Genomic DNA, 11,105 nt, shown 5'->3' with positions numbered 1-11,105 from the left:
TCGACCCATCAAGAGGATTTTTTTATTTTCTTTTCATAAGGTATATCATTATAGAATATTTTGCAATTTGAATGATTTGGGAGTTTTCCATCAGTAACTTCATAACTTCATAATCTGCCACGTGAAAGATTTTGTGCACAAAACTATCAACACAACTAGTAAGGTAATACTCCTTGAATACAAGCAATGCAAGCTTCGGAGAGGAACTACATAGTTAGTAACTGCTATAACAAATAATATACGAAAAATGGCAACAAAAATGAATCTGTCAGTTACATTAAAATAGACCGCACCAACTTCATCACGAGACTCGAACAAAAAACACTAACCCGAATAGCAAATTTAATACAAATAAAAGCCGCACTAACATCTACATAAACATGTCACAAAAGTTAAACCCAATCTGTTGCCAATCTCACACTACTAAAAAAAAGGTGATGCTAGGGAGACAAAATTTGTAGACAAAATTTTATAAATTAAATAACTTGAAAGCTCTTTTTTCTATTAGCGATACATCATTTGGTTTGTAAATTTTCAGATCACAAATGAGTCAAAATCGAAAACTCAGTAAGAAGGAAAAGAAGCCCAAACCCGGAGGGTCCAGCCCACCTGAATAACAACAATAACGCATCTGCACCGAAGAAAAAATAACGTACCAGGCAGGCAGGCGTGCAGCGTTCAGATGCAGGGACCCTCTTCTTTTATCCTCTCTCTATCTCTCTCTCTCTCTCTCTTCTTCCCATCTCAGTTTCCTGATACGAGACACAATTGATTGCAAATTCTGAGCAGATGTCGAGTTAAACCTCTTTCGGAAGCTTCAATTTGGCTTTCGACCCAACAAATTTTGTGGCAACGTTTCGATTTTTGAGGTAAGAGCTAAGGGTTTCGTTCATTTCTCGTTTTTGAAACTCCTGGAATTTGAATTCAGCTCAAGATAGCTCAAGAAATTTTTAAAATTGAATCGTGGGTTTGTTTTTTGTTTTTGGATTCATGCGTTCAGGAAGATAAATTTGGTAACTTTTAACTGAAGGGCTGATGGGGTTTAGGTTTACTTACCAATTCTGTTGACCTAAGTGTGTTATATTATCTGATTGTGATTTTCATTGGAAAATAGGTTGTTTTGAGGAAGATTTTGTTGTGGGGTTTGCTGTTTTCGTGTTTTTGTTTTCTTTCGAAACGAAATGCTGATTTGGAGGTAGTTTAGTCCTATGAAGGAGAAGAAGTTGTTGGTTGGATTAAGAAACCAGAGGGGAAAAAGAATAACGGGTGTGGATGGAGTTTAATCTTGCAACGGAGAAACCGGTGGTTTTGAACTAGGGTCTTGCAGGATTATCTTCTTCGTTGTGGTTTGTTGATCTTGAGTTTGTGCGGGAATGGATGACACCGAAGATGATGCGAGGTATCCTCCTAACCTGTACGGTGGGAATCACCAGCAGGGTTATGGTTCTTCACAACGTCCCAAGCTTCCTGCTCGCGGTGGTGGTCCATATCCTAGGCCAGTCCGTAATGACTATGCTGATGATGATGAAGAAGATGAGACTGATGACGATGAAGAGTTGGGTGAGGAAGAAGAAGATAACAATGGGCGAAATGGTTTTCCTTCTGTTCACAAAGGTGTTGGGGATGATGATCACGAGGATGATAGTGATGATGAAGATGATGAGGATGATGAAGAGGATAATAAGATGATGGTTAGAAGGCTGGATGATGATGATTTGAAAACACACCCTAAGAAGCGTAAGTTGAAGAGTTTGATTTCAAGTTATGAATTTGCTCCTCGTTTGCCGGCTCCTCCTGCTGCTGCTGCTGCTGCACCCTCTGCACCAAAACAATCAATCGGTGGCCGGAATGCACTTACAGATTGGACTGAACATGAAACTTTTGTGTTACTAGATGCTTGGGGTGACCGGTTTCTTCAACGTGGAAAAAAGAGTCTTCGCTCTGAGGAGTGGCAAGAGGTTGCAGAGAAAGTATCAGAGGTGTCAAAAATTGAAAGGACAGACACACAGTGCCGCAATCGGTTGGATACCTTAAAGAAAAAGTACAAAAAGGAGAGGGCCAAGTTCGCAGAGACTGGTGGTGCCACGAGCAAGTGGGTTTACTTCGCAAAGATGGATATGTTGATGTCATCGCTACAACAGCAAGCTGGCCTGTCTTGTGGCTTGGACTCAGGGGAGTATGTTTTCATGAACCCTAAAGTGTATTTGAACCGAGCAAATGGGTTGGATGAGATGAGGGATAGTCCAGGGAATTCAGAATCAGCTGAGGGAGGGGATGATGATTCGGATGGGCTACCACCCAAGAAGAGAAGGTATGGAAGGGAGAATGATGATCGGGGTTCCTTTAGATTGCTTGCTGATTCCATTCAAAAATTCAGTGACATATATGAGAAGATTGAAAATAGTAAAAGGAAGCAGATGGCAGAACTAGAGAAGATGAGGATGGATTTCCACAGGGACTTGGAACTGCAGAAGAGGCAGATTATGGAGAGAGCGCAGGCTGAGATAGCGAAAATACAGCATGGCGATGACGAGGAGAATGATAACTCTGCCGAAAATGCGAGCGGGTGATATCGGTATCTATCTGTAATATTAATTGGTTATGATAACCATTAGCTGTTGTTGTAACAATTGGGGGAAGACTTTAACCCCTTTCTATTTCTTTTTTGGAAATAAGTTGTTGATTTTATATCAGATATGGTATTAGAAATTAGAAATTTCGAATTACTACTGTGTTGCCTCTAGAGATCTTCTCTTTTGTTCCATATTAAGAGCATGTCTAATGTGTTGGGGAAGGGCTGGAGCCAGAGGCAAAATTTAGCCCCTCCAAATGATGATATTGCCTATCAATACTTTTTTTGGTTCTAATGGTGAAGGGTTAGAGATTAAGAATCTCGTTGATGCACAAAATCGGGTTGATTTTGGATCAACGTAAATCCGATCGTAAATCACATATTCGCACAAGAACACGACAACATATCGTGGTTCATCCTAAGTTGGGGTTACTTTTACACTGGTGTCTGTTTCACTATTTAGATGCTGGTGACATTGTAAATAGAGGCTAGTGAGGCTAGGGTTTTCCGTTCTTGTCATCCTTTTAAAGTGGGGTGAGGGTGAAGGATCTCTTTTATAGAATAAGGGTTTCCTTCCCCTCTTGTATACATCATCGGCTAAGTAGTGAGGCCTAATATATGGGTTTCACGCTGCTCAAGGCTTGAGCTGGAGCTAGTTCGGCCTCGCAAGATGTCTAGGCATCAATCTGACGGGGCAAATTTCTTGGGCTAGAGGTTGTTTTTTCAATTTAGAGGCTAGATTAACAATTTGCCTAGGCCATAATGCTCCATTATATATACTCTGATAGTTTTTATTTTCTATATTGATTCCCCCTGCCAGCATTTGCCTAGGCCATAGCGTTTAACATTTTTTAGAACCTCGGTAACGACACACAAAACAATTCACTTTCAAATGTTTGTTTTCAGGAGTGTAGATATCTCAAAGACGATAAATTATGACGTAAGACAGCTTGACGAGGAGCGTCAAAATCGCTACCCTGTTCAGCAGTAATGAGGTGGCGGATATGTATGGTTATAAGAAACAGAGTTATCAAAAACGTATCAGAATGAATTATTCCTTACAAAAATAGGTGGCGAAATGAACATTAGATTATAACATCCTTTTATACACTACAATTAGAAGGCTACTGCATTTCAGCACTGAATTTGTCCAGCCCCTGGATAAGTTAGGTGAGGCAGTGCAGAGACTATGAAGCCAAACCGCAACCCTCGTTCTAATCGTATTTACAAATTATTAGCATTCGAATGGGGTTTTCTATCACTTCCGGGACCATCTTTTCCAGTTTCGGTTTAGTAGCAAGTTCTACAATGCATCACCCTTATAATTTCGTGTTTCTTTTCCTTTCGTTTTCAGCCAAGTTCCAACCTCGACGATACTAGAAATTTGTAGGATGTGATGCTGTTCAGCTGGCACTTAATAGGGTGTATGACCTGCAGAAGAATTAGTCACTTCATGAGTGAGTTAATTACACAGCAGCAGGGATACAACAGCAACGATTAAAATTTGATTACCATAAAATAATGAGCTCAAATGCAATTACGAAAAGCAATCAATCATATGAATGGCTGATAAAGCATCCTTTCACAAGTACATCTTTTTATTTTATGTTTTTTCTTATAAGCAAGTATCCAACCATCTTAAATCCAAAACAATCATTAAAACCGTGCATAGGTAGAGTGCAAGAGACTCGATGCTAAATTATAAAATCAATTTTACTAGTAAAAGAAGAGAAACTACGTCACACCAGATCCCCCTGAGGAAGACTTATGAATGTCATCAACCTTGCCGACTGCCTCAAGAATCGATGAGTACGTAATGAGATCATATTCAAAACCTTTTGAATCCATCTCTTTCATCAGCTTTGCAGCCTCTTCAAGCAAACCAGCTCGGCTTAGACAACCAAGAATAGTGTTATAAGTAACCGCATCTGGTTCAATCTTAGAATGCTTCATTTTGGAAAACATTTCCAAAGCCCGATTTGGGCCACCCGTCCTAGCCAAGCCATTCAAAATAATGTTATGTGAGTTTAGGTCAGGAATGCAGCCGTTTTCTTCCATGACTTTAAGCAAGGAATGTGCTTCATCTATCATATCAGCCCTCACCATCCCTGACATGAGCGCATTATAAGCATACACATCTGGACTGCATCCTAGTTTCTTCATCTCGTTAAAAAGATCCACAGCATCATCAAGACGCCCACATTTCCCAAAATGTTTAATCATCACAGCATATACCCTAGCACTTGAACGACCACAATTTTCTTTCAATTCTTGGAATAACTCATTTGCAGCTTCGTACTGCTTTGCTTTTCCAAGACTGTTGATCAGGCTGCAATAGGCAGCTGGACAAGGTGGAAAACCCTTCTCATCCATCTCTTCGAGAAGCAACAAAGCTTTCTCTACTCTATTTGTTTTGCAAAAACCATCAATAAGAATTGAATAGGTAAATGAACTGGGAACAATGCCATTAACCTTCATCTTCTCAAACCATGAAGCTGCCTCGGAAGCTGGAGCTCTGGATTCAAATAACGCTTTGATTACAGTGTTATAAGTCACCACATTAGGTGTGCAATGCAAGGATGACATCTCGTTGAAAATCTTAATAGCATCTTCTATACGACCTTCCTTTCCCAAGATGTTTATCAAATTGTTCATGAGCACAACATCAGGCTTACAACCCTCCCTCAGAAGGTTTTTGTATATAGCATAAGCATCGTCTACTCTCCCCGCTCTGCCAAGCCCCTTTATCAATTCAGTGTAAGTGAAAACAGTAGGCGGGCACCCCTTCTCTTTCATCTCCTGTGCTAGGCTTAAGGCTTGCTCAACTTTGCTTAACTTGAAAAAAATTGCCAATAAGGTAGTGTATATCTTTGCAGTTGGATGTAAACCATTATCCTTCATCTCATCAAACAACCTAATGGCAGAATCATCACGACCCAATTTCCCAAATGCGGATATCAGTGCACTGTATGTAACTGTGTCTGGGAAACAGTTATCCTCGTTACACATCTCATTGTAGAGCTCATGGACCTTGTCATTATGCCCTTCTTGCATCAGCATTAAGATCATGGAGTTGTAAGTATTTGCAGTTGGTTTGCACTTGTGGCCTTTGACCTGGTAAAACACAGATAATGCCTTGTTCACCATCTTAGCCCTGCCCAAGACTCTTATGATTTCGGATAACTCAGCTGGCTCAATAATGCGTGCACTCCGAGCCATTTCTTGGATTGTTCTCCACATTTCACCAAACGCACCAGCCTCGTCCAAGCAGCGGATCAATGCCATGTATGTGGTTGAATCATGTTGGAAATTCCTTCTCTTCCCAGCCCACTTGAAAAACTGAACCTTAACATTGACATCCACATCAATCTTGAGAACCGCGACAACCAATCGGTGATCGACTCTCAGCTTCAGAACTTCCAGTGCCTTTTCTGCATCAGGTCCCCACTTGAAAATTTTTAAAATCTTTGTGAATCTCTCATCCAACATCCTAACTGAAGGGTCCTTCTTTGACATGTTTCTACTCATGGGAAAGTTTCGCTCTTCCCCAGATGCTGCTCTAGGCAACTGGAACATTTTGACTATCTCACCTTCTGCTTAATCACAACAAAGAAACAAGTAATCACACAACATTCACTAAGTATATTCAATCAAAACCCAGTTGCTAATAGATATATATATGACTACACACACACACATGTATGTATGTATGTATGTAGCAATACAAGTTGTTCACATATATAACATAATCTTATCAACCCCAAATCAAAAACACAAAAAAGAGAGAAAACCTAGTTGCAGAAAATTGAAAGGGAAGTAAATGTTTTGCAAATAATTAAGCTGAAATGGAAGCATAGACAATGCAGATTACCTGTTTGATTAATTCTCCCAGAGAGATGAGGAGAGGTTGATATGCACCGCTTTAAAGCAAACGAATTTGCAACCAATTTTACCATAATGCACGCTGTTTTTGCATCCGAATTCACACCTCGGGATCAGAGTGGACGAATCCGCTGATGCTAATTAGTGCAATAATTTGTGTTAACTTACAAATTGTTGTTCCGGCCGGCCTTCAAACGAAAATCTTGCGACAGGAGCTGCTGTTCCGGAGTCAGTTAGCTGATACAAGAAGTAACAGTCGCGCGGTTGTTCGAACAGGGATAAGAGAAGGACGGAGGACGTAGTAAGGGGAGAAAGCAGAGAACGGAAAGGACGGGAAGAGGGAGAGAGCCAGGATATGTACTTTCGTTGCTGTTGCCCCTCTCTCTAATCTCTAATTATTGTTAGTGATTTGAATAATTTTTTGAATAATTTTTTGGTGAAGTGCCGATTTAACCTACTGAACTATCAGCGCAATAAAAATTAGGTTCTTAAATTATTTTTTAAAGTAAAATAAATCCCTAAATTCATTAAAATTGCTAATTTCATCTCTACTATTATATTCAAAGTTATTTTATTCAATTTTTCTTAAACTTAAGTCACTTGACACACTTTAAAGTGTAATACTGATCTTTTCTCGCCAATAAGCCTTTAACATTTCATTTAAGTTGTAAATCTAACGTCTAATTTGGCCTTTAAAGTTAACTCCATACACTATTTCTTTGTGAAAAATTACCAATCTACGCTTCAATGTCTATTACATGCAAGTAACGTTACTTAACTTGACGGAAAATTGAATATGGTAGCTTCGAAAATAATATTAGCGTTTTAATTGGAAGATTTTTATAATTCAATGACTAATTTTTCTGAAGAAAAAAAAAAAAAAAAAGCTTAGAGACCTAATTTTCACTCAAGTGATAATTCAATGACTAAATTGGCAATTTACCTTATATGCATGTAGTACTTGGAATTGCAATACATGTGTGAATTGTGATTGCATAAATCCTAGTCAATGTATTAAAAGGCGAAAGCTGATAGGAGCATATTTATGCTACTCAGTTATGTTGTTTCCTTACATTTAGTTAGCTAATTACTACTTATTATAGTGTTTTAAGTTATTTTTGTGTGTTTTTAGGTTCAAATGACAAAGTTGGCAAGAAACTGCAATTTGGAGCATTTTGGAGCAGTTTTGGGCTTGGAATCTGCCACAAGGACCATTCCTTGTCCTCCTTGGAATCGGATTGAAAGTGTCCTTGTTCTTTGGTGATTTGGAGTCCTAATTCCTCTCATTTTCAGCCCAATTTCATGCCTTCCCTTCACCCTATAAATACATGATGCCGCAACACTCATAAACCACCACCCTCTACCACAATTTCACACCACATCATTTACCACATCTGGAGCCGTGCTTGCCATTCAAAACGTTGGATTGTTGGAGCGTTTCTAGGTGTATTCTATTCTTTGTTTTCAATATTTAAATTTAATTATCTTTGTTTTGTGAACATGAGGAACTAAATTCGTTTTAGTTAGAGGTAAATTCAAAGCCATGAACATATATTTGATATGAATTGATTTCATCCAATTATTGTTTCATAAATCGTGAATGCAATTTGTTTAACTGCTTGATTGATAACTTATTCTTGTATGTTGATTAAGGAGGCCTACTTAGTTTGCATGCATGAATTTGATGCTAGAATATAAGGGAGTTTCACCTAATCGTTATGAACTTATATTCATAAGTAGTGGAAGTCACTAGTCATGATTGTGTTAAGTGAATCCTTGGCAGGAGTCTCATGCGTTTCATAGTGATGAATGTCTTGACAATGCTTATGATTTTCATAGAACTTAATGACTTTTGATATGTATCTCTATCATGCGTTTCATATAAGGAACTTGAGAAAGATAATTTGGTTGTAATATGTATTCATTCAATTCAATGAAATAAGGAAAATCTGATGGTTGGTTGTGTGATGCAATTAACTTGGAGTATTGTCATTCATGGTTTAAAGGAATAATAACTGGAAACCGATTTGTATGCATATTTGTCATGTGTGGAGATGAACCCTCTAGCTAGCCATTCACCCATATTTCACCCAATTTCGTCCAAGTTGTTTAAAGTCTTTACAATCTGCTTGTTTTTACGTTAATTTCGTCCAAAATCCAATCCCCCTTTACTTGGTTGTGCCTTTGAGTTGGAATCTGTCCAAATTTATGTTTTAAAGTGTTTTGAGTCAAAGTTAAGTTAGAATTCGTCCAAATCACCCTTTAGAGTCTAGTTTGAGTCTATTTGAATGTTTTGTGCTGTTTTGAGTCTTTTTAGTTTGTTTTGAGTAATATAAGTCTAGTTACGTGTTTTTAAGTTTAGTTTTGTGTTTTTAAGTCAGTTTAGAGTAGATTAGCATCCCTTCTAATCCCCGGCCTAAAACGATCCCTACTTTCATATACTACAATCATAGGGTTTTAATTTGAGTGCTAGAATATTTCACATCAAAAGCGTAGGCGAGGCGTTTCATGGATAGCTTCACCTAAGCGAAAGCCTTGAGGCGTGAAGTTAAGCCTTGCATAACCTATTTTAATATATATAATTATATATACACACACACATACTATTTAGATGGGATATGTCACACCCCGACCCCGAAATATTTGTTTTATTGTGGGAAAATAAGAATATTGGTGATAGGCCCAAACTAAACTCTTGTTTAGTTAACATACCATTAATCCCAATTAAACACTTTAATTTCATGAACCCTCATAATAAATTTATAACCAACATTTAATTATCAAAGCATCAAGATAAAACTCAAGTTATTAACCCAAACTCTCTTCTCTTAGCACAATCGTTCAACAAAAGATTTACCTCGATTAATTAGCTCTCACTTATCGTGTTTCTTTACTTATAGGTCTTGTTTCCATCCATGGTCCACAATCACAATTTCTATATCAAATGCACTATTTCTTTTCACATTTTGTCACCACCTTCCTTTATAGATCAAATCTCATTCTAATTATTTATTTTTGAAGTATTTAATCTCACTTATTTTATGGCTGCATTTAACGTCTCGTTAGACTGCCTACGTACCCTAAATAGGGATCAAGCTATTCGTAGTTCACATTTTCAAAAATGCAAACCAAACCCGAATATATTCATTTAGTCCAACATATACCACAATCGTATTGACATTTAAACCACAGCAGTTAGGTCTCAGAAGCATAATTATAATAACGAAATTCGCATCAAAACACAATGTCGGCTCCCTGGCCGTGTGCCGCCGCACCCGCAGCTGTGGGTGGCGGTCGGCCGTCCCAGCTCGCCAGAGAACTCAACTAGTTGCTGTCGTCCACTGTGGGTGGCGGTCGGCCGTCCCAAATCTCAAGGAGTTGAGCAAACTTTATACATGCGGCCAAGTCCAATTTGGCCGGGAAACACCTTAATTTGGCAACGAACCGCCGGAATCCTTGTTTTTGGGTGTTCTTGATTCGACTCCAAACCAACTCCAACGCCCCAACCAATGCATGGGCTTTGTTCCTGGGTTTGAGGAGAGTGTTTTGGTAGTAGTAGTTGGAGGAGTTAGCTTCATAATTGGTGAAACCACCGCACCCTCCTTTGAGGGTTTTACATAAAATTGAACCCCAAATTTGACTGTTTTAGAAAGAAATTAGGAGGGAGATTCAATGGCAACAACATGAGTGTCATTTTGGCACCTTTGCCGTCGTCAAAGGTGACCGGAAATTCAAAAGGTGGCCGGGTTGGGTCACGGGTTGGGGAAAAACCCGGTTTCCCCATGCTTCTCTCTTTCTCTCTTTTCCCTCCCGATTCTTCTTTTCTTTCCAACCTTTTCTTTTCATCATAGCCGTTCATTCCCCTTTTTTTTTTTTCCATCTCAGCCACACATGTGGCACAACACATTGGCTCCAATTTTCTGGAGCCTTCTAAAATGAAATAAAATTACTAAAATATCCCTAACTTTAAACGTTAATAACTTCTTCGTTATAACTCCGTTTCATGAACGGTTTACGCCTACGCGTTCATGAGATCGAGCTCACTTCAAAAAATATAAATTGTGACCTTGAGAGGGCTACGGATTTTAGATAATTAATTTTCCAAACTTTAAACCTCGTAACTAGTTTAATTTAAAACTTAACTCACATCAATTATTATAAATTCTTGAAAAATCAAATAAAAGCTCAATACTAGAATTACGTTAATTGTAATAATTTCCCACTTCTATTTCCATAACCATAAATCGATTTATTTTCGATTTTCTCTACGTATTCATAATTATGAATATTTAATTCATATATTTAAATTTTCAGGGTATTACATTCACCCCCCGTTAAAATAAATCTTGTCCCTGAGATTTCAACCATCGAATAACGAAAAGGGATTTAGAACTAATCCCACCGTTCCATTCGTATGGAATAAAATCATAATGATTCACACCATATATCCATATTCTTAGCAAACATTCACTAGCAGGACAAAATATCCAAAATTTTGGCCATACACATTGGCAAATTAAACATCAAACATCAAGCCGCCACCCATTATTGGCTAAATAATTACTAACATAATAATCACAATCATTTGTAAAATCATTCACCATCATTTGCTATACTCAGCCGTTACTACGATTTTTCTTCCAAAATTTAG

At 38.2% G+C, this 11,105-nt stretch overlaps 2 protein-coding genes across 4 annotated transcripts; one reads left to right on the top strand and one right to left on the bottom strand.

Moving 5' to 3' along the window:
* The first annotated feature begins 583 nt into the window (after positions 1–583).
* LOC137707616 (uncharacterized) lies at positions 584–2,726 on the top strand. Of its 3 annotated transcripts, none has more exons than XM_068446526.2 (2): positions 584–869; positions 1,205–2,726. In XM_068446526.2, the coding sequence occupies exon 2, from the start codon at positions 1,374–1,376 to the stop codon at positions 2,568–2,570; it is 1,197 nt and encodes a 398-aa protein (XP_068302627.2). In that variant the 5' UTR covers positions 584–869; positions 1,205–1,373; the 3' UTR covers positions 2,571–2,726. The 3 variants fall into 3 exon arrangements, with proteins under 3 accessions (XP_068302627.2, XP_068302626.2, XP_068302624.2); XM_068446525.2 differs by having other exon boundaries at positions 650–869; positions 1,196–2,726; XM_068446523.2 differs by having other exon boundaries at positions 650–869; positions 1,115–2,726.
* Positions 2,727–3,599: 873 nt separating this feature from the next.
* On the bottom strand, positions 3,600–6,878 carry LOC137708451 (Pentatricopeptide repeat (PPR-like) superfamily protein). The gene is made up of 3 exons (XM_068447537.2): positions 6,444–6,878; positions 4,318–6,165; positions 3,600–4,003 (listed from the first exon to the last, which is right to left on the bottom strand). The coding sequence occupies exons 1-3, from the start codon at positions 6,526–6,528 to the stop codon at positions 3,987–3,989; spliced, it is 1,950 nt and encodes a 649-aa protein (XP_068303638.2). The 5' UTR covers positions 6,529–6,878; the 3' UTR covers positions 3,600–3,986.
* Positions 6,879–11,105: the final 4,227 nt, after the last annotated feature.

Source organism: Pyrus communis, chromosome 17 (genome assembly GCF_041283825.1).
Source record: "Pyrus communis isolate YQ-2024b chromosome 17, ASM4128382v1, whole genome shotgun sequence".
Taxonomy (NCBI): Eukaryota; Viridiplantae; Streptophyta; class Magnoliopsida; order Rosales; family Rosaceae; genus Pyrus; species Pyrus communis.
Note: the sequence above shows the minus strand (reverse complement) of the source record. Positions and strands in the feature narration are given on the sequence as shown.